The sequence below is a fragment of the Bos indicus genome, chromosome 13 (assembly GCF_029378745.1).
Source record: "Bos indicus isolate NIAB-ARS_2022 breed Sahiwal x Tharparkar chromosome 13, NIAB-ARS_B.indTharparkar_mat_pri_1.0, whole genome shotgun sequence".
Lineage (NCBI taxonomy): Eukaryota > Metazoa > Chordata > Mammalia > Artiodactyla > Bovidae > Bos > Bos indicus.
This window is the reverse complement of record NC_091772.1, coordinates 52,451,881-52,474,588: the sequence shown is the minus strand read 5'-3', so window position 1 is coordinate 52,474,588 and position 22,708 is coordinate 52,451,881. Positions and strand designations below refer to the sequence as shown.

At 51.4% G+C, this 22,708-nt stretch overlaps 1 protein-coding gene across 8 annotated transcripts in view; it reads left to right on the top strand.

Annotated features, from left to right (window-relative positions):
- EBF4 (EBF family member 4) overlaps window positions 1–18,146 on the top strand; it is a 59,802-nt gene extending 41,656 nt beyond the window's left edge. For 5 of the 8 annotated variants that reach the window (XM_070801213.1, XM_070801210.1, XM_070801211.1 and 2 more), the window contains 11 exons: window positions 8,256–8,337; window positions 9,133–9,250; window positions 9,333–9,466; window positions 9,559–9,685; window positions 11,688–11,776; window positions 11,933–11,998; window positions 12,096–12,273; window positions 12,342–12,530; window positions 15,611–15,808; window positions 17,053–17,128; window positions 17,371–18,146. In XM_070801213.1, the coding sequence (XP_070657314.1) occupies window positions 8,256–8,337; window positions 9,133–9,250; window positions 9,333–9,466; window positions 9,559–9,685; window positions 11,688–11,776; window positions 11,933–11,998; window positions 12,096–12,273; window positions 12,342–12,530; window positions 15,611–15,808; window positions 17,053–17,123 (1,252 nt within the window). In that variant the 3' untranslated portion in view covers window positions 17,124–17,128; window positions 17,371–18,146. Of the gene's footprint in view, window positions 1–8,255; window positions 8,338–9,132; window positions 9,251–9,332; window positions 9,467–9,558; window positions 9,686–11,687; window positions 11,777–11,932; window positions 11,999–12,095; window positions 12,274–12,341; window positions 12,531–15,610; window positions 15,809–17,052; window positions 17,129–17,370 lie in introns of those variants that run through there. The other 3 variants (XR_011570105.1, XR_011570106.1, XM_070801212.1) reach the window with 3 other exon arrangements.
- Window positions 18,147–22,708: the final 4,562 nt, after the last annotated feature.

The following is a 22,708-nucleotide window of genomic DNA, read 5'->3' as shown; positions in this document are numbered from 1 at the left end:
TTGAAATTTTAGTTTCTCAGTTACACTAGCATCATTTGAAATGCTCAAAAGCCGCATGTGCCCAGGGACTCTACTGAATGCTCTGTGGTGACCTACATGAGAAGGGAGTCTGAAAAGAGTAGATACATGTATATGTGCCACTGATTCACTTTGCTGTACACCAGAAACTAACACATTGTAAAGCAACTGTACTCCAATAAAAATTAATAAACTACTTTTAAAATAAAATGGAAAAGAAAGCCACAGGTGGCTGCTGGATATCACTTTTGGAAAAGTTCTATCAGACAGCATTTATGATCAGATTTCTGTTTCCTTGCTGCTGACAGTCCTGTAGCTACAAGTGCCCCTGGGCTCAGCCCATCTCTTTCAGTTCCTGACAGCTTTCTCTTTGGAAGTGTGAACATAATCTCAGCTCTAAGTATTTATCTCACCAGGATGTAGGGAGGGAAAAGCTGGTGAGAGCTCTCTGCCTTAATTTCTTTAGGATGAGATTCCTAGAAGCAGAGCTGGAGATAGAGTTTCTTGGGAAAATGATTTATTGGAAGAGAGCTCTGGGGTGAAATGAGTGAGGGAAGCAGGACCGGACATGAGAGGCAGCTTAGCCAGGAGATAGTCTCAGCCGAAGTCTAGCATCAGCCTGATCCTTTGAGGAGCTCTCTCTCTTTTTTTTAGTATTTATTTATGTGGTTGTGCCAGGTCTTGGTTCCAGCGCACGGGATCTTCAATCTTTAGTTGCAATATGCAAACTTCTTAGTTGCAGCTTGTGGTATCTAGTTTCCTGCTGCTGCTGCTAAGTCGCTTCAGTCATGTCTGACTCTGTGCGACCCCATAGACGACAGCCCACGCGGCTACCCAGTCCCTGGGATTCTCCAGGCAAGAACACTGGAGTGGGTTGCCATTTCCTTCTCCAATGCATGAAAGTGAAAAGTGAAAGTGAAGTCGCTCAGTCCTGTCCGACTCTTAGCAACTCCATGGACTACAGCCCACCAGGCCCTCCGTCCATGGGATTTTCCAGGCAAGAGTACTGGACTGGGGTACCATTGCCTTCTCCGACCAGGGATCAAACCCAGGCCCCCTGCATTGGGAGCACGGAGTCTTAGCCACTGGACCACCAGGGAAATCCCCTTTGGGGAATTCTGAATATGAACAGTACTAAGAGTTGGTCCTCCTTGTGATGTTAGTCCTTCTTTGGCCACGGCCTGCTGGTGAGGAGCATATGCTTCTGGCTGAGGATAATCTTCCAGTAGTGGGGAAAGCTATAGGCCATTTATTTAGTTATTTATTTTTAATTTATTTGTTTGGCCATATCACACAGCTTGCAGAATCTTAGTTCCCCAGCCAGAGACTGAACCCAGGCTCCCTCAGTGAAAGCACTGAGTCCTAACCACTGCACCCCCAGGGAATTCCCTGGCTGTGAGCCTTTTAATAACACTCTCAGGAGCTGTGAGTGGGGGAATCCAGGCAGGCACCAGCCCACCTGATACCTGGACACAGCCTTCCAAAGAGCAGTTCCATCCCACTCTGCTCTCCACCCCTTGAGAAGCCAGAGGACTCACATCAGTCACCTCCACATTTCCCTTATGTATTGAGTGTCTCTTGAGTAAAGCATTGTGTGAGGGGAGCTTTCCTTATGCAGTGGTGTCACACTTGAGAAGTTATGTATAAGTCAAATGTTTGCACTTGAGTCACATTCAATTCAGCATTTGCTTCTTTGGTATGGAATATTCCATTGACAAGGAAGGTTCATTTTAATTTCATCTTGAGTTGTGTTTACAGAGAGAAATAAAAAGCATTTATAGAGATGATTAGGAAGCCTAGACTGAGTTCAGGATGTGGCAAGGTAGGCGTGCAGGTGAATTACTCTTACCTTTCACTTAAATCATAGGCATCAGAGTCATGATGCAGAACTTCCACCTTTTAAATGCTTTGTTAGTTGGATGACCACGGTTCACAACTCATCTGGTCATTTATTAAACTTTTTATTATAAAGAATGTTGAACATATAGGCAGAATAAAATAATGAACCACATCTATCCTTTACTGAACTTCAATAGTGATCAACTGTATGCTCATCTTAAAGTCCTGATCTTTAATCCTGAAAATCTTCTCAGACTGAGAGCAGCTGTCAGCATAGCCAAAGGCCCCACACTAGGAGCAAGGGAATCTTAGTGTCTCCTTTGCACCCCTGATGAATCTGTCACCTTGAGGAAATCCCCATGAAATGGCTAACCTGGTCCCTGCACAGCTTGCCTCTCAGGACTGCTTTTGAAGGAAGGTTTGCTGCATTGTCCTGCAGTGGCAGCCCTGTGGCTAGGGCAGGCCTGGATTGAGGGAACCCCAATTAAAAGTACTTTTCCATGACTCTAGTCATAGCTCAGTTGGTAAAGAATCCACCTGCAACGCAGGAGACCTGGGTTCAATCCCTGGGTTGGCAAGATCCCCTGGAGAAGGGAAAGGCTACCCACTCCAGTATTCTGGCCTGGAGAATTCCATGGACTGTATAGTCCGTGGGGTCACAAAGAGTCAGACAGGACTGAGCAACTTTCATTTTCACTTTTTCAGTCAGTATCAGTGGTTCATCAAAGTCCCAAGTTTGTATCCTGACTTTGCATCTACTGTGACTTTGTCGTTTATCCTTGCTGATCCTTGGTTTTCTCATCCATAGAGTGAGGATGATTGCAGACCTACAGCAAGATTATAAGAGGATTAAATAACATAATGCAAGTTGTAGGTTCAGCAGAATTCCAGCCACTAGTTAAGTGCTCAGTTAATAAGACTTGGATCACTGTTTAAATTTTTTTTTGCATAGTTTTGCATTATATTTGTAACTGATGTTTGTATTTATGGTGGTTTCTTCTAGTAATTCTAGTGGCAGCTTCTAGTACTTGACTTTTCTGTGAGGCACAGATCCTTGCCCCAACCCAGGCGGCATCCTAAAATGCTCACCCACAAGTCAGCCAGCTCTGTGGGTTTGGCCTCATCTTGCTTCCCCAAGCCTGTGGCCCATCCCAGCCAGAGAAGGGGAGCCTCCCCCAGCTCTCTTCCAGTTCCATGGGGTGGAGGAGGGGAGATGCTCAGAAACACCAGCACCAGGACTCATCCAGGCTGGGGGGGTGGGGGATGCTTCCCTGATGACAAGCAGGGTCTCACAGGCCCTCAACGAAGGGCACATGCCTTCCTGCCTTAGGTCCCTATAGGGTGACCTCCTACAGCTCCCCTTCCCACCAAGTTACCTGGCCCTCTCCAGTTCCCAGCCTGCACATCTGACCTCTGTACAGACATGGCTCAAAGGATCTGCTGCTCCTCCTTCCTGTTGCCAATGCCATTCTCCTTCTCATCCTTATCAGACTGCTCTGGGTTCTCCTCCTCTCCTCAGAGTGGAACAAAGTGTCACCTATGGTGCCAGCCTATGGAGAGGTTTCCTGGACTGTCCTCATGTTAATCCCCCCACCCCAGCCTTCCAGCCTCCGGGGACGTGGATGGTGCGTCACTGTCCCGGGGTGGGGAAAGAGGGGCCCAGAGACACCTTTCCAAGGCTGAAGGTAGCCAGGTACTGTTGAGAGGGGAGACACATCTGGGCACTACTTCTGGTTCTCTAGACTAGAACAGTCCCCCTGACTCAAGGCCCTGTGCTACAGAATTCCTGAGACTAACCTTGGAGGACAGGACCCTTTGGGTGCTAGTCACCCTTGTTAAAGCATAATATTCAATATGTTAGAAATATGATTCTCATATAAATTATTACTCAAGATGCATTGAAGTTTTCTGTAACTTACTGATGGAAGAACCAGCAGGATGACAAGGCTGGTTCAAAGGCTAAGAGGACTGATATAGACCATTGAGGAAAGAGTTGAGGAGAGAGGGAGGGAGAAAAAACAGATTATGTGAAAAATACTTAAATAAGATTGCCAAGTTAGACACAAAACTAGTTAATGTCCATAGAACAATAAAAGTGTAATCTTTAGGGCTCATTTCTCTACCAAGCAGAAGTTATTTGTTTCTCCCAACAAAAATGATTTTGCACCTCATCAGTTTTCTGCAAATTAGCACCTAAATTAATAGTCTGGCCCCAATTAATAGCAAATATGAGTCAAAGTTTTTTTCCCCTAGAGAGTCAGCTAATTCTTAGGTGGCTTTGTTAACATAATAGTCTGGAAAAACACTGTGTAATATAAATATGACATAAGCCATTATACATTTGTCATTTAAAATTTTCTAGTAGCCACATTTTAAAAAACAAAAACTGGTAAAATTAATTGTGATCATATATTTTATTGAACTCAAGATATCCAAAATATTATCTCAACATGTAATCAATACCAAAACGTTACTAATGAGATGTTGTTACATTCCTTTTTTTCTGAATGTTTGGAATCCAGCGTGTATTCTATACTTAGAGCCCACCGCAATTGAGACTAACCGTATCTCAAGTGCTCAGTGCCCCTGAGGGCTGGTGGCGGCCGTACTGGATAGTGCCACTCTAAAGCAGTCATTCCCAAACCCTAGGGTGCATCAGAATTACCTGAGGATTTATGAAAACACAAATGGCTAAGTCCCACCTCAAGAGTGTCTGGTTCAGTGAGTCTCAGGTGGAGCCTGAGATTCTGCATTTCTAGCGTGTTGCCGGGTGATGCTGATGCTGCTGGTCTGGGCACCACACTTTGAAAACCACTGTTCCAGGATGACCTGGAAAGAACTCACTGTCATCTTTTTGCCTTATTTCCAAGTCGTAGATGATTTTGCTTAACATCCCTGGTGGACCCGCAGGCTATCTGCAATGTTAGCATCAGCTTGGCCTCTGACTGGATGGGTGCTGTCTGGACACAGCCTCAGCAACTACCAGATGGCGGTGGGTGAGACGTCAGCCTCTCCACCACTGATGGCATCGACTGTGTGCAGCTCTGAGCTAGAGGTTCAGGAAGAAAGAAAAGGGGGACTGGCCTCAGTACCCCCAACAGAGAGCCCAGGCCTTGTGTGGTTGCTTCTTATTCAGTACTACCCTACAGATGATGCCAACCAGGGGTTCAGAAACTGAGATGTCCCAGGAAAGGCCTGCAAAGATGGAGGTACCAGCAGAGTCTTGGGGTTCTCAGGGAGGGGTGGTCTCTGTAGCCTAAAAGGGCCAGAAGAGGTTGGCCAGACAGAGACTGGGAATTGGCGAGGATCCAAAGGACAGACGCAACCTGTACAGGGAAGGGAGAGGGTGAGAGACCTGCCAGGCAAGGGTTATGGGAGAGGTTGATGAGGGAGCCTCCCAGGGGGAGCCAGGATCCTTCAGGAAGCAGCAGCCTGAGGCTTTGGGAGGCTGAAATGAAGGCGGGATCAGAAGGGACCTCAGCAAGCATCAATTGCTTCTCTCCTGGTTCATGGATGAGGAAGGATCCCAGAAATGTGAGAAGATTTACCCCAGGCCACACAGTGAGGCAGTACCTGGGAAGTCTTCATCTCCAGCTGCATCCCAGAGTTCTGCAGGTTTGGGAGTGGGGTGGGGTGTCCAGGGCACATGTGTGGATATAAGGGAAGTGTGTCCCATGCTTGTTGAATCTTCAGTGATGTCCAAGGGCTAGCATTAATCCACTTTAGGACAGAGACTGAGTCCTATCCAGTGTCTTGTCCTCCTCCTTCTAGCTCTGTGTAAAGGCCTAAGCACATGGATATGGAGTTTAAATGAAATGGTCTGCACCACGTGTGACTAGGGTGTCTACACTCTATGTCATGTAAATGTGGGACATGTATGAGGTAACTACTGTGGGTATAGGGCTATACACCACAGGGCCCTCATAGGGGTCTAGGGAGTTATTACTATGGCATATAGGGGATCCACACTGTAGTGACTACAATTGGGGGGCCATATAAGCTGTCTGTGCTACACGGTATCCTGTGGGGTATGCACTGTTCAGGGTCACAGGAGGTGACTGCACCTCAGAATGCTCTGCGGGGGTGTTCAGAAGGTCTACACTACATGAAAGTGTTTGGGTGGTGTCCACTGTGGGTGCAGATGTGTGCTGGTGGAACGGCTCTATGGAAAGAGAACTAAAAGGGGTTCCCAGAAGGGGACCCATTGTGTGGGGGAACATGACAGGGCTAAGGGCTCAGAGGTGGGAGGGGAGACACATCTCCAGGAAAGCGACTGCTGCCACCTTCCACTGAGGGGTGGCCCCTGGGGACACCTCTATCCAGGGGTGGTGCCCACCCCTCCCAGGACTTGGGGACTTCCGCTTTGGGGACTAGGCTTTTAGAGCCTGCTACAAATCTGATTTTATGCTCATAGAGTTTGGAGGCAACTCTGATGAGCTAAATGGATGTACACATCTGGAGTTCAAAACCAGGGGGCTGATCAACTGAGGCAGCTGACTGGAGTAGCTCAGCTCATAGAGCAGCCCAGGAGGCTATGCTTTGTACTGGGACCCCCAGAGACTGTATCCCAGAATGCTACAGTTTGTAAAGAGCAACTCCCCAGATGCTCACAGAGTCCTGCAGGGGTGAAGGCAGATGACTAATAGTATCCTGAGTTTACTAACAGTACAAAACCAGAGTATTATCCATGGTTACCTCATGGAGAGTGGGCGGGGGAAGAGAAGGTCTCACCATCCCCATCAACTGCCTGAAAGAAGGATCAAGTTCTCATGTGTTTATCTAAAAAAACAGTCAGTCACATCACTGCATATACTGTGCTTTTTTCTAATTACTGTATGTGCAAAAGAAGGTATCCACTGTGTATCTGTACAGTGTGTCTGGCAGGTACACCACGTGTATATGCTGACGATATGCTCTGTGTAGTGTTTGCTATGTGTATAAGGAATATAGGGCTTCCCTGGTGGCTAAGATGGTAAAGAATCTGCCTGCAATGCAGGAGACCTGGGTTTGATCCCTGAGTGGGGAAGATCCCCTGGAGAAGGGCATGGCAACCCACTCCAGTATTCTTGCCTGGAGAATCCCCATGGACAGAGGAGCCTGGGAGGCTATCCATGGGGTTGCAAAGAGTCAGACACGACTGAGAGACTAAGCATACTCATAAGGGATATAGAATGTGTGTGAAGGAGATCTGTTTGCTGGGGATGTAGTGGGACAGAGGGTCTGTTGTGTGTGAGGGGAATTTGTTGGGGGATGTGCTAGTCAAGAAGGAAGGGGGAATCTGCTACATGTGATGACAGCACAACGTCTGCAGCGACTATTCTGGGAAATCACATACAACATAAAAATGGTGTACTCATGCATATACTCATATTCCTTCAGTGCATATACATTGTAGGATGGACATACGCTGTGCATGATGATATAGACGTATGTGATCAGCATACCTCATGTGCATCATGGGTCCAGGCTGATGTAGAGTTCATATTATATATGCTTCTGTGAAGTGCGATAGGTCTACTTTATGTGTGATGGCTGTATCTTGTGAGTAGTAGTATATAAGGCATATCCAGTGTGCGTGCATGCTACGTCACTTCAGTCATGTCCGACTCTTTGCGACCATATGGACTGTAGCCCACAAGTCTCCTCTGTCCGTGGGATTCTCCAGACAAGGATAATGGAGTGGGGTACCATTTCCTTCTCCAATATACAGAGTACATATGGTATATTTACTGTTCCTGATGAGTAACATCTCCAGACTGATAGGTACACTCTAGGGGAAGGACACGCTATGTGATACAAACACACTATGTATGTGATAAGCATGTGCTGTGCTCAGTCATTCAGTCGTGTCCCACCCTTTGTGACCCCATGGACTGTAGCCCAACAGGCTCCTCTGACCACAGAATTCTCCAGGCAAGAATACTGGAGTGGGTTGCCATTTCCTTCTCCAGTGATGAGCATATACTATGACAAATATACATGATATGGGATAAGTTTACAGGTAAGTGGGAGTACCTGCTACATGTGGAGTATATAATAATTCATGAGTACTAAGTATATTTGGTATATATATAATGGATGTGTTCTCTAGGATGAACATACTGTGTATAGATGTGATGACTATATACTTTGTGAGATAATTAAGCACTATGTAATCTACAGACTGTGGAGGTGGGAGATTTTCTGGACAGTGAAGTTGTTGTTGGGACAGGTCTCCTGGATGTGTGACATGTACCCTGTGCATATAGAGCTTAGGATGGGAATGTGGGGGGTGTACCTTGTGTGAGCAGGCAGAGGGGAAGTTGCCCTGCTGGGAGGCGGCGTGGCAGAAAGCAGTTGGATCTCCATCTGTTTCTAGAACCCCCAGACCCTTGAGCCCACCCACCACACTGTTTCAGGTTCTTCCTCAAGTTCTTCCTCAAATGCAACCAGAATTGCCTAAAGAACGCGGGGAATCCCCGAGACATGCGCCGCTTCCAGGTGGGTCTGAGGAGAGGGTTCTCCCCTGCAAACCTGCCCTTTCCTGCTGGGAGGGGGGGTGGCGGGCATGATGTGACCCTGCCACCCTAAGGCCCCAGGGGCTGATCTCTGCGCAGACCCATGTTTTGGAGCCTGGCGCCTGCTGGGGGTGGGGCAGCTCTGTCTCCACTTACTCTGGCTGCCAAGGAAGGCTTCATTAGAGTCCCACTTAAGGAGATGCTAATTGTGACATTTTTACATGATTAACGACCCAGCTAATTTGCATAGCGTGAAGCAGAGAGCAGCTGCCCTTAGCACATCCCCAACCTGCACACCCCTCCCAGTGAAGGGTAGAGGGAAGAAGGAAGTAGCCCCAATTTCCTCCCAAGGGTGGGGCTTCTGCCAACGGGTTCTCAAGCTGATGCCCCCCTCCCCCATCAAAAGGCTCACTCGCACTTGCCTAAGACCCATTCCTGACTTGGCGCCCCAGGGATACAGCCTGTGGTGCATGTGAGCGCAGAAACAGTAGCCACTCTGCCCAAGGAGTCAGAGGATTTTTTTTTTCAGGGCTTTTGATTTTTCTAGCTCCTGGGGGTCCGTTCCCCTGGGCAGCCAGAGATTGTGTATGTGAGAGGGTCACCTGATCTAGTTGGTCCCCCTTCCACCAGCTCAGCCCCAGAGGGGCTGAAGCTCTTCCTCATGCCAGTGACTCTGAACTACAGTTACAGTATCCAGCCACCAGCCTCAAGTTGGCAGTGCCCTCCAGCAGTCCCTTACCGGGAGCCCCAGCCAGGCTGGCCTTGGCTCTCCCCACAGGTGGTGGTGTCCACAACAGTGAGCGTGGACGGACACGTGCTGGCTGTGTCAGACAACATGTTTGTGCACAACAACTCCAAGCATGGCCGCAGGGCACGCCGCCTGGACCCCTCCGAAGGTCAGGACCCCCCAGCCCACACCCTAGCCCCAGTCCCCACCTTGGCGTGGGCCCCTGACCTGGCTCCTCTCCTGCCTCCCAGCTGCCACCCCCTGCATCAAGGCCATCAGTCCTGGGGAGGGCTGGACCACAGGCGGCGCCACCGTCATTGTCATCGGCGACAACTTCTTCGATGGGTTACAGGTCGTGTTTGGGAACGTGCTCGTGTGGAGTGAGGTGGGCCACTCCCGCCAGTCTCCCTCCCAGCCTGGGGCTGGACCCTGCCCTCACCGGGTCAGAACCCGCAGGCCTCCCTTCTCCCCTCGCAGCTCATCACGCCCCACGCCATACGGGTTCAGACGCCCCCACGGCACATCCCTGGGGTGGTGGAGGTGACCCTGTCCTACAAATCCAAGCAGTTTTGCAAGGGAGCCCCGGGACGCTTTGTCTACACAGGTAAGGAGTCGGGTGGGTGAGGGGAGGCCCAGGGTTTCGGGAAGGAGCCCCACGTCACACACACTAGCCCTGGTATGGGAGTCGGCAAATCGCTGTGGTGTGACCAGGCGGCCAGACCCCCTAAGCCCCTGCTGGTGCTCACCCCACACCCCAGGACACCTCCTCTCTGGACTTTCTTTCCCTCACTTCTGTTTCCCTCCCTGGCCTCCACCAGAGCAACTCCCTGCACCCGCTTTACCTTCTGCACTCCCCAGTGTCTAGAACATCTCCATGGGGAGATTTATTTCAAAGATGCCCCCCAATAGGGAGAATGTATACATGTAAATGTATGGCTGAGTCCCTTTGCTATCCACCTGAAACTACCACAACATTGTTAATTGGCTATTCAGTTCAGTTCAGTCACTCAGTCATGTCCGACTCTTTGCAACCCCATGAACCACAGCACGCCAGGCCTCCCTGTCCATCACCAACTCTTGGAGTCCACCCAAACCCATGTCCATTGAGTCGGTGATGCCGTCCAACTGTCTCATCCTCTGTCATCCCCTTCCATACTGCAAAGCAAAATAAAAAGTTAAAAAAAAAAAAGGTGCCCCCAGATAACTTGCTGCTTCCCAAATCTTCCTGGTTCTCCTGGTTCCCCCAAGCCACCCCAGGCTTCATTCTGCATGCACACAAACACACATACATACCTTGCATGAAGCCAGGGCAAAAAGTTAACAGAAGACAGGCGTGTAGGCCACTCCTGAAGATGTGGCTTCATCCCCCTTCCTGGCTCTATTTGACCCCTGGCCAAATAGAGTATGCTCTCCACTGCCACCTTCCAGCACTTCTCCCCAATGCCCCACCCCACCCAAGAGATATTCACTGAGCCCTTCAAGAGGCACCCTACTTACTGCTTACTGGGGAGCTCCAATATAAGAGTGAGAGGGGACAAGCAGGGAACACCACATGGGCTGGTAGAGTTACACAGTGGAAGAGCTGGTAGATGGTCAGAGAAAACCTCCAGGTGCGAGTGTGGGCTAAACTGCTAAGCTGGGACCAGAGAGGTGAATAAGGAGGTAGAGGTGAGGAGGAAAAGGTGTCCCAGGAGAAGGGATGGCAAGTACGAAGACACTTGAAGGAGTGCCTTAAGATGGGCTTCCCTGGTGGCTCAGCAGTAAAGAATCTATCTGCCAATACAGGAGACGTGGGTTCTATCCCTGGGTCGGGAAGATCCCCTGGAGAAGGAAATGGCAACCCACTCAGGTATTCTTGCCTGGGAAGTCCCACCGACAGAGAAGCCTGGTGGGCTATACAGCCCATGGGCTCGCAAAAGAGTCCGACACAACTTTAGCAACTAAACAACATCAAAAAAGGAAATTCACTAAATGTAGAGTTTGAAGTGGAGAAGGAGGTAGGGCTTTAAGGCTGGTGAGATAGGTCTCCACCAGACCAGAGGAGGGGGGAGGGGAAGGGAAGAGGGAAGAGGTCTTGGAAGCCTGGTCAGGAGGCTGCAGCATCCACCCCAGAGCTCTGGGTGTGGGCCAGCCCATTCCTGGGGCACAGGCGTACCCCTAACGGTCAGGCGCCGCTGAGAGTCCACCAGAGCGGTGATAAATGGAGATTGTTGCGCGTTTTTTTTTTTATCTTTTTATGATAAATAGTTTACTCCTTATAAGCTCAGACAAAAGCTGCAGACAAAACTCTCCAGTCTTGTCCCTAGGAGTACTTAAGTTAATATTTATACAGTTGTCTTTTTTCAAATCACAAATGAGATCCTATAGTGCATGTGTATTAATGCCAAGCAGCTGGCACAGGGCCTGGCTCAGTAAACATTTGTTTAATCAATGAGCACGAAAGGAACTGAAGAAATTTCCCGAACCTTGCTGACCCACGTGCCTAGAGTTTTCCCAGAGGCCTGGGCTGGGCTCGGAGGAGGGGTTCTGCATCCAGGCTCGGGGACTGCTTGCTGGTAGGCGCTATGCGGGGAGGGGCGTCCTGCAAACACCACCCCTTTCCCCAGCCCTGAATGAGCCCACCATTGACTACGGATTCCAGAGGCTGCAGAAAGTTATTCCCAGACACCCCGGAGACCCCGAGAGGCTGCCCAAGGTACTCAAAAGGGCGAGGCAGGGAGGACGGTGGCCGGTGGCCGGAGGGGGGATAGGGAGGGAAGAGGTAGCTCCGGGCCCCCCCCGCCCCCCCCGCACCACCGCCACCCCCGCCCGGGGCCGCCCCTCCGTCCGCCGTCTCCTCCCCTGCCCCCAGGAAGTGTTGCTGAAGCGGGCGGCCGACTTGGCAGAGGCCCTGTACGGAGTGCCCAGCGGCAACCAGGTATGGCGCCTCCGCCCGCCTCCCCGCGCTGGGCCGGGTGCTGCCCGCCTCCCGGCGCCCGCTGCTGCCCCGGCCGTGCCCGCTCTTGTCTTCGCAGGAGCTCCTCCTGAAGCGCGCGGCGGACGTGGCCGAGGCTCTGTACAGCGCCCCCCGCGCGCCGGCGCCGCTAGGACCCCTGGCGCCTAGCCACCCGCACCCTGCCGTCGTGGGCATCAACGCCTTCAGCAGCCCGCTGGCCATCGCCGTCGGGGACGCCACGCCGGGGCCGGAGCCAGGTGCGTCCGCCGCCGCCCGGAGGCCCCTTCCCTGCGGGCGCGCGCCACTGACGGCCGCTCTCCCGCAGGGTATGCGCGCAGCTGTGGCAGCGCGTCCCCGCGCGGGTTCGCGCCCAGCCCCGGCTCACAGCAGAGCGGCTACGGCGGCAGCCTCGGAGCTGGCCTCGGCGGCTACGGGGCCCCGGGCGTGACCGGCCTCGGTGTGCCCGGGTCCCCCAGCTTCCTCAATGGCTCCACGGCCACCTCACCCTTCGCCAGTGAGTGTCCCCTGCCCGGGGGGTGGGGGGAAGGACCAGGCCCCGGGGAGCAGAATGAGGCTCAGCTTGGCCCCCTCCTAGCCTATGGGGTTGGAAGGAGGAACTCCCGGCACCTGTCCCTTGAGCGTCGACCCTGGCGTTGCCCTCCTGTGTGCGACCTCTCTCTGCCTTTGGAGACCCACTCCGCCACCTTGGGGCCAGGGCACTTCTCGCACCTTTATCTCTTTGCTGACCGCAGTTGTGCACATCGGTTCTAGCTTTTCCCTCCTGCTGAAATGAGCTTTAACACCAGGGTATCCTCCCTAAATCTAGTGGACCGCCGGCCTTCCCCCTTTGTATGCCAGGGCTTCAGGAGGAGGGCTGGTGCCCCCTGCCGGAAGCCTGAGGAAACTCAGGGCGCAAGAAAAGTAGGTGTCCACCTGGCCCCACGGCCCCCAGGAGACGCGGGGGCTTGAGGAGGGAAGAGGTAGCTCCCACAATCTGGTTGTGCAGAGCAAGAGAATTCTGTATAGTCAGACACCTGGATTCAGCATTTGTTGAAATGAGGAGCTGACATTCAGCAAGTTACTTCAATTTTCTCTGTAAAACAGGATCAGTATCATCTGTTGCTTAAGGTTGTTCTCAGACCTGAATGTGCAAGTGTACATAAAGGGCTTGGACACAATTCAGAAAGAGTGCAGTGACTGTGCATCCCAGCACTAGCTGTGGGCACTAACCATCTTCTGTATGGTTTCTTAGGGTGTGCAGCTCAGAGCTGGGTAGATGAGCAGAAGGCATTTATGCTTTTACCATGCATGGCCCTCAACTCCCTCCTTCCAACACGAAGTTCCAAAAGAGCCTGTCTACAGGTTCCTATAGCTTAGCTATTCAGCAGACATGTATGAAGCACTTAACTCTGTAAAGCACCTGGCTTGGGGGATAGTTCCACCCTTGCTCACCTTCAAGGAGCTTGCCCAGCAATTGTAAGAGAGCATGCACCTTGATTCCCGGGAGACACTGCTGTGCCAGAAGAATGGGAAAGCCGGCCAAGAAGGAGCTGGTTGTGTGGCTTTTCCTGCCTTTCCTTAGCTTATCCCCTGTCTTTTGTTTGCTATTGCTGAAGACCAACGTATCTGGCACCTGCCTAGACTTCCTTGCCATGGCCTACATCCTCGGTACTTCTCTTTTTGGCTGTGAGTTGGATTCTGGGGCTCTGCCTTTGGCCTGGGCTCAGTATCTGGGACCAGAAGCCCCCTGTGCTGATGTCCACATAAACCATGACCCTCTGGTGTCCCCACCAAGACTCCTGTCTCCTCTTTGCTCTAGCTAGGCTACAGTGCTCCCACTTTGCTTCAGTTCTGCACAGTACTCTTACCACCTGTCTCAGGGTTCCCCCCAGATCAAAGCTGGTGGAATTTGGAACACCAGCCCCTCTTATCCATCACACTCAGTACAATCAGTCAGCAGTGGAGAAACAAAGTGCCCCAGAGGGCCAAAGCCAACTGCCTGGAGTCTTCCCATTCAGCCAAGAGGTCAAGAATTCCCTAGCTGCTTATGCCCTACTCCAGCATCACAGCCCCACTCCAGTGCCATCTAGTAGTGTCCTGTCCAGTCCCCATCCACTCCCCTTGTGCATGCTTTGTGGTGGCACTCCAATGGGTGTATGAGTTTGCCAGGGCGTGCCTGTAATGACATCCGGAACTGTCCCTGCCAGAAGCTGTCTGCTTAGACCTCTTATCTGCCTTCTGCTTCAGCCACCAGCAGCTCTGGACTGACCCACAACTCCCAGTACTACCCAAGCTGCAAAATGCAGCTGTGAGCTCTGGGCCTTGAAAGATACAGTACATTTCTGCCATTCATGTCAAGCCCTCCATAGAGTTCCCTGGGCCTCATTAGCTAGCAGTCAGCATTGTCTTAAAGATGATGCATGGGGCTGAGCACATTTGGAATAGGGACAGCTGTTGAAGGCATCACTGTTCCAAAGTAGGAGGTGGGGGATGGGGATGAGAGTGTTTTCTAAATGCCAAAAGCAGTTTTCTCAGGCTACTGGTTTCTTTCAGGAAACCCACACCCTCACCCCATTGCCCCCTGCTTAAACAACACTCAGATCACAGTCCTATTGGTGTTTGGAAAAGAGAGGTGGGGAATTGGGTTCAGATGAGGATGTAGAAAGAGGGATCCAGAAATGACCTGGGCAGGAGCCCCAAGAGAGGAAGTGAGGCAGAAGAAGGAGGGGCAGACAAAGGCTGTGTGTGGGAGGCTCCCTGGTTATTCCCAGGAGAACAAGCCACAGCTGTGGAGGTCAGGGGGTTAGAGAACAGGACGATCTGAGAATGTGGATTTTTGTACATTTCCTTAAAATTAACGAGCTGGAAGGAGGAGATGGAGGAGGCCTCTAGGACCAGGGCTGAAGATGATGAGGACTGGCATTAAGCTGGAAGAGAACAAAGTGTTAGGAGTCAAAGGGAGTGTAATTGGTAAGGGGAACATATTTGTCAGGGGGAGTTAGGGTTCTTGTGTGAGCTGTGATCCTGGACAGAGGGGCTTTATAACAGGAGCCTACGTGAACCCCCCAAACTTCACCCTGACCACCTGCCCCAGCTCTGCTGTGAACCCTGACCTTTGACTCTAACTTTAATGCCCCTGGGCCCATCAGGATTTCTGAGTGTCTCAGAATCCCAGTGATTTTCAGCAGGAATCCTAACTTGTTCCATCTCATCTTCATTCCTATCTTTATGGACACCTCTCTGTATTTGGTTTCATTGGATGTTCTGATTTTGCTTGCTTGCTTGCTTGCTTTTTTAACCTCTTCTGGTCTTATCATCTCCAACCCTAAGAGAAAGGGGCTCTAGATTCCCCCTGCCCCAAACAGCAAGCGCTAGCCCATAACCCTAGAGGTTCTCAGGCTGCCTCCAGAGGTCCCCCCAAAACCTTGACAGCCTCCCACTGAGGGCTGAGCCTGGCACCCAGTTCAGCAGCCCGCACAGGGCATACTGCTCGTGCCAGGACAGCAGCCAGGCTGCTCACTCTGGTGCTGTCTCCCTGTTGTGTCTCCCACTGCCTTCCCTGCTGCGCCTGCCCCTCCCTGCCCCGCCCCGGAGTCATGCCCTCTAGCCCCCCGCTGGCCTCTGCCTCCTCCATGTCCCTCCCGGCGGCTGCCCCTACCACCAGCGTCTTCTCCTTCTCGCCTGTCCACATGATCTCCGCTGTCAAACAGAGGAGCGCTTTTGCCCCCGTGCTGCGCCCGCCCAGCTCCCCACCCCAGGCCTGCCCCAGAACCCACGGAGAGGGGCTTCCAGGTGAGTGCTCTGTGCTGCTTCGCTGGGACCTACTTGGTAGAGCAGCTGGGCTTGTGGGGCCCACTCCATCCGTATCTCACAAGAGCTTCAAGCCAGTTGCCCAGTTCTCCCTGGGGGGTGCAGAGAAGGAAGCTCTGCAGGGGTCCAAGGAGGCCTATCTGGACCCTCTTCCCTGGGCCTCATAGCTTGGGATGGTCTCACTCTGGACCATCAAGAAGACTCAGATACTAGTTGGAAAAGGTCTGGAAACCACTCCAGGGCCTCACCCCCATCCAGTTGAGCCCAGATTAAAGACCCAACGCACAGCTGGAGGAACCGTAGCGTGGACTGCATGCCTTTGACCTGTACCTCCCTGTGTCCACCGGAGGGTAGCATACACCATCATGAGCGACCTGGTCACTCACTCAATGGAGGGAGGCTGACCTTAGATAAACTTTAGCCTGGCTTTGCCTTCCCCGTTTTATAGATAGGGAATTGAGACCAGGTCACCCCTCCCACAGTCCATTAGTGAAATAATTTATGTACCATTTATCAATCTCTTCCAAGTCAGCATCCAACTTAACAAAGCCTGGGCTCTAACCAGTAATGTATATAGCAAGTCAAAAAGAGTTGCATCCCCTCGGATAAGATGACTCTTGGGGTGGGCTTGTTAGATGATGCTCTAGGATGATTTGAGGTAGAACATGGTCATGTTTGTCCTTATTTCCAATTTTTGGATAATTTTTAAGTGTGTTTGAAGCTTAAAATGCAGGGAATAGAAAGGACAGAGAACCACCAGTTTCTCTTGCAGCAAACCATAGCGAGGGGTTTAGGCAGAGGCAAGAGTGATGGAAGGGGTGAATTTCGTGGGATGTGGGAGGAAGACTTGCTGCCATCACTGCATTAGGTATCAGTACTTCTGGAGGCTGCCCTCTGTCCTTTCCCATCCTGATACGTGGCTGTCCGCTTCCTCACCGTGAGAGAGGCCCTCTGAAGGAGACATGCTGGAAAGAAGAAGACGACCCCGAGTCGTCTCTCTTGACTGAAGAAACTAGGGGAGCAAGGGCTTGAGGCTGCACCTCCCAAGAGGTCTGGGGGACATACCTCACCCAACTGTCTGCAGTGCTGGGCCCAGGCTAGGAGTGGGGGTGGCTGACTACCTTCAAGGCTCTTGATAGCTCTGCCCTGAAAAAGTGCGTGCTGCTTCCAATCAAGAGGGGTGCAGGCTACACATGGCTTATGGCTCCCCTCCTTGGTTACTGTAGACCAGCCTTTTGAAGATTCTGACAAGTTTCATTCTCCAGCTCGGGGACTTCAAGGCCTGGCATACTCCTAATTACGGTAGGTGTCTGGCTGGGTCTTGCCTCCCCCCCGCCAACCCCCCGGCCCTTGGATGGGCTCTCTCCAAAAGACTAGCAGGGATGGGGAGTTGAGGTCCAGGTCTCCCTCTCCAGGGCCCATCTAGACAGTTGTCAGAACCACAAAACCCAGTGGCCCAGGCTAAACAAGAAGAGAGAAGTGGCTTTCTGTCGCCTTGTGGCCAGCCTTCCTCCAGGATCTTCATCTTTTCCTTTCCCCACCAGGTCTACAGGTGTTGCCCCCACTGAGCTCGGACTAGTGGTCCCTCCAGGATTCACACCCATGCTGTGGATGACGGCACAGACAGATGCAGGGCCAGGGCTGCAGGCAGACCTCAACCCACAGCCCTGAACGGGGAGAGGGCTTCCTCCCTGTGCTCAAGGGTACTTCAGTCCTACAGGCTTCTCTCACCTCCCTTTTCTTGGGGCTTGTTGGAAGCCCCAGCACTGTGCTGATGCTCTTGTTAGGAGAGCATCCTAGGGAGGTGCTGGGATGCCTGACCTTACTTGCTGGGTCAGTTCCTCTGAAAGAGATGGACCTTGTACAGACCAAGGACATCTGGTGATACGAGCAGGATGGGGACTGTGGGAAAGAGCTCAGGGAGAGGTGGCCTGGGAAGGTCCTGTTTGCGTCTGACCATCTCAACCATCCCAGCATCCCAATTCTTTCTGGGGCAAGGGGTGGTGCCCAGCAGCCTGGCTAGGCTCCCATGGAGCTTCTGACAGCTACTTGATCCCATGGCTGCCCCACTCCTTGGGACCTGCTCACTCATTCTTGCCGCATCATGAATCCCTGAGGGGGCTTTGGGCATGAAGGACACAGAAGAGGAGGTGCCAGGCCCCTTGGATTGGTTGATCTTGCCCTCAGTGAATGTCTCATGGACTCTGGCCCTCCACACAGATGACTTTAGCTGGCCCGATAGAACCATGGGTCCAGCTGCCCCTGGCCTCATGTTCTTCTGAGGTTGGAAAAAAACAATAAACACAAATGCAGCTAGCCACCTAGCCTCTCTGTCTGCTTCCTTGGCATGGGTCTGCTTCACTCTGCAGCTCTAAAATGCTCCTGAGCAGCCTTCTTATACCTTGGACTTTTTCAATAGCATCAGAGTTCAACTGACAAGTATTCCCTGCCCAATATATGCTCTCGGGTACTGTGTAGGGGGGCCCTGGAGGGGTGGGAAGCCAGCAGCCTGAAGACCCAGGACGTGGGCTCAGCACTGACTGGGAACACATTCTGGGGCCTGAGGAATCAGTCCCTCAGCTGTCTGACTGGGACCAAAGCGGGTTGGAGGGGAGGTTGTCAGAAGGACATTGCTGGGAACTAGAACAGAGCAAACTAAATACTACCCCAATGTACAGAGGCTCAGAAGTGAAATCCTTCCTGACTAGAGGCCTCTGGATGGGGAAACTTCGCTCCTAGGGCTGCCTAACACCCCTAACCTCTTCCCTCCTCCCCAGGTCTAGGCACTTGCCAGCTCTCCTGTCCCAGAGTTTGGGAAGAGAGGTGGTTAGAAAGGCAAGATTTCCCAGGCTCATTCACCCAACTCATAGGATGAATCCCAGTTGCCCCCCCGCCTCCCCCGACCAGTGTTCCCTAGACCCCAAAGGTCTGCCTCTATGACACTGGGAGCCACTTTTTTGAGGCACTGTCCAGAGAGCCCAGGGTCCAGCTCCAGGCTTCAGGCTTCCTTCTCTCTCCTGACAGCACTCCTTGACTCTGGCCTCTGGAAACTCTGTCTTTCCCCAGCCAATGAGCTTGCACCCTGCGGGCCTCTGGACAAATACACTTGCCAAGGCAGATGGGCTGGCCCTGTCCCTCAGAGGCCTCCGCTTCTCTTGTGTTCCTGCCAATCCTGGGGTTCATCTCACCTGGGCCCATGATGGGGTAGCCTTGGGTCATCCTGCCTTCTTAGTGCTTGCCTGGCCTCCCCTCAGTTCCTGCCTTCAGCCTGTGTTGCAGAGCCCCAAAGCCTGGCAGCCACACCCTGTTCCATGCAGGCTTTGAGCAGCTTCTACAGTCCAGGGCCCTCCCAAGCTGATTACCTGCTACATGCTGATCTTACGAGATACAGGTTATTACTGAGTAGAGATAGCTCAGTACCTGGAATGGGTCAGGTGCTGTGGCTGGTGTAAATAAGATGTGGTATTTGTCCTCATAGATCTCACAACTGTGCCCAAGCCACAGTTTGAGTCTATGCTGCCCACACCTGGGAATTCCTTGAGGGTCAAGTGGTTAGGACCCTGCACTTCCTCCACTGCTGGGGGTCCAGTTTCAGGAAATTGAGATCCCACAAGCTGCTCGGTGCAGCCAGTCAGTCGGTAAAGACACTTCCCACTCCCTCATTCATAACAGGCAGAGCCAATCATTTATGATATTTGCTCTAGACTGAACTGTGCACTCTCAAAATTCGTACACGGAACCCAAACACCTCCACCTTTGTGGCTGTATTTGGAGATAGGACCTTTAAGCAGGTGATTAAGGTTACATGAGGTCATAAGAGTGGGACCCTAATCTGATAAAACTGGTGACCTTTTGTGAAGAGGAAGAGACTCCAGAGCTCTCTCCACTGTGTGAGGACACAGCAAGGAGGCAGCCACCCACAAGTCAGGAGGAGTCCTCACCAGGAATCGAATCAACTTGCACCTTGATCTGGGACTTCTAACTTCCAGATCCATAAGAAAATACATTTCTTTGTTTAAGCTACCTAGTCTATGGTATTTTGTCCTGGCAGCTTAGGCTGACTAACACAATTTTCTTTATCATGTATCTTGGTTTTGGTACCCCTAGAGGCAAAACCTGGGACAGGTTCCCTGCTGCAGGACTCTGGAAGACAGTGTAGAGCACATCTGAGTTTTCTCACCCACAGGGCCGAGGATCTGGGATATTGATCCTCCAGCCCTCATCTGTCACTGTCTAGAGGCTGCTCCCAGGAGATTAACTCTGAAACTTCCGGCTGCCTGTCCCTCCTGCAGGGAAAAAGCCACCAGTAGGCTTTGTTGTAGGATGTTGTAAACAAATTCTGAAACAGTGAGTCTGAGGGGACATGGACATGTATAACCAACAGTTCTACTATTTCACAGAACCACCAGGGTCACAAAATCCTTTTTAACACAGTCTCTAGTCAGGGCTGTCCCTTGAGATGACAACTATTAACCATATTTGGCAAATAATCACACCAAGCCTTTTTGTAGCTGATAAATTAGTGAGTGAGTGAATCTGGACCATGAGTCATGGATCAGTACAAGACAAGCCTGCAAGCAAGTCTGGGCCTGCATCTGGGTCTGCAGCACTTCTAGCAAAGCAACAAAGGCATTTTTTTTCTAGGTCTCACAGTCAGAACATGTCTCTGGACTTCCAGCATTCTCTAGTTGAAAGGTACTCCATTCTCCATAGCTCCAGCCATCCTGTTGTTCAGGTGCTCAGACGTGTCCGACTCTACAATCTCTTGGACTGCAGCATGCCAGGCTTCCCTGTCCTTCACTATCTCCCAGAGTTTGCTCAAACTCATGTCCATCAAGACAGTGATACCATCCAACCATCTCATCCTCTGTCTTCCCCCTTCTCCTCCCGCCTTTGATCTTTCCCAGCATCAAGTTCTTTTCAAATGAGTCAGTTCATCGCATCAAGTGGCCAAAGTATTGGAGATTCAGCTTTAGCATCAGTCCTTCCAATGAACATTCAGGACTGATTTCCTTGAGAATTGACTGGTTTGATCTCCTTGCAGTCGAAGGGACTCTCAAGAGTCTTCTCCAACACCACAGTTCAAAAGCATCAATTCTTCAGTGCTCAGCCTTCTTAATAGTCCAACTCACACATCTGTACATGGCTCCTGGGACAACCGTAGCTTTGACTATAAGGATCATTGTTGACAAAGTGATGTCTCTGCTTTTTAAAATGCTGTCTAGATTTGTCATAGCTTTCCTTCCAAGGAGCAGGTGTCTTTTAAATTCGTGGATGCAAAATAAATAAATAAATAAATAAATTCGTGGATGCAGCCACCACCCACCATGATTTTGGAGCCCAAGAAAATAAAGTTTGTCCAGCCATCCTGAGTCAGGGTGGTGGTAAACTAGTGACAGAAGCTCGGTCTTGATCTTACATAAATCTCTGTGGAGACCCCATTGCCCAACAAATGCTAGCATATAACCAGGTCCTAGTCTAGCGACAGTCCTGAGGCTTTGTTGACAAGACAAGACTGGTTCCCGAGGATTGACGCCTGGAGGTGCTGGACGCAACAGGCCAGTGGTGAAAGTTCTAACCCTGTGCCTATGTTCATATTCGTTAGGGTGGCATCATGCACCTGGAATGGGGGTTGTCTTCACGCAGATTCCCCCAGGAGCAGAGTGTGAGACAAAGATTTGGTCTTGGAGGGTTTATTTGGGGCGTAATCTCAGGGAGCAGTAGTGAGAGACAGAGGAAGGGAGGCAGGGGAGGCAAGGAAGCCCAATACTGTGTGTGTGTAAGCAAGTCACTTCTGTGAGTTATCTGAGGCTTAGTCCCACCAGAGAACTCTGGGAAACCGTGTAAAACACATGCCTCAGATTTCCCACCTGAGGGTCAAGGAGCAAGCGTCAGTCAGTGGTCGGAAGCTTCTGGGGGCAGTGAGAGGAGAGCACCACCTTCCTGGAACTTCTAGGGTGACAGCAGGCCCCAGAAGCTAGAGGAAGCTCTCAGGCAAAGAGATGCAGTGCGGGCAGACAGAGTCAGACAGGTGCACACTGAAGAGGCAAAGATGAGGGGCTCTGGATAAGGAATGACTGTGTGCACTGGACGTGGCCCCAGGCGGTCCAGCAGTGGAAGAGGAAGTTGGTTTTTCATAGTTGAAGTCAGTTTATGAATTTTTCATCATCTGTAGGTCCTCCCTGTCCTGGGACCGGATGACACAAACTCTGCTCAGACTGTTTCTGGTGGAGGTACCAAGATGCCAGATGACAAAGGGATCCTTCTCAGCATCAGCCCACCACCAGGCTTTTTTTTCCCACAGGGCTGATGGGGTGGGAATAAGATGGGGGTCACATTTTTAGTCACTTGACCTTTAGAGAAAGAGCATCTCCCAGGAAATCCTCTGTGTCCTTCCCATTTGTTTCCCAGCAGAACCAGGCTGCTGTGTTCTGTATCCTCCAGCAGTCTCTGGAGCTGTATTTGGCTCAGACGGGACCCACTGTGAACAGGCCTCACTGACTCCAAGGAAGTCCGACTGCAGCTTTGACCAGCCCTGACGCTGACTGTTTTGCTAAACATCCTCCTCTTGCCATCCCTGCCCATATTGGAGGGGCCCTTAGTTTCTTCCAAAAAGAAAAATCTCCCAGGGAACTCTTTGGCAGTCCAGTGGTTAGGACTCAGAGCTTTCACTGCTGTGGTCTGAGTTCAATTCCTGGTCAGGGATCTATCATCTCACAAGCCACATGGTGCAACCAAAAAAAAGAGAAAAATCTCCCAGAAAAATGGAAACTGACGTGCAATGCAGAAAGGCTGGTCTTTTCAATAAATGACTTTGGGTCAATCAGGTATTATATGAAAAGATGGAACTTGACCTCTATTAACACAGCATTCACAAAAATC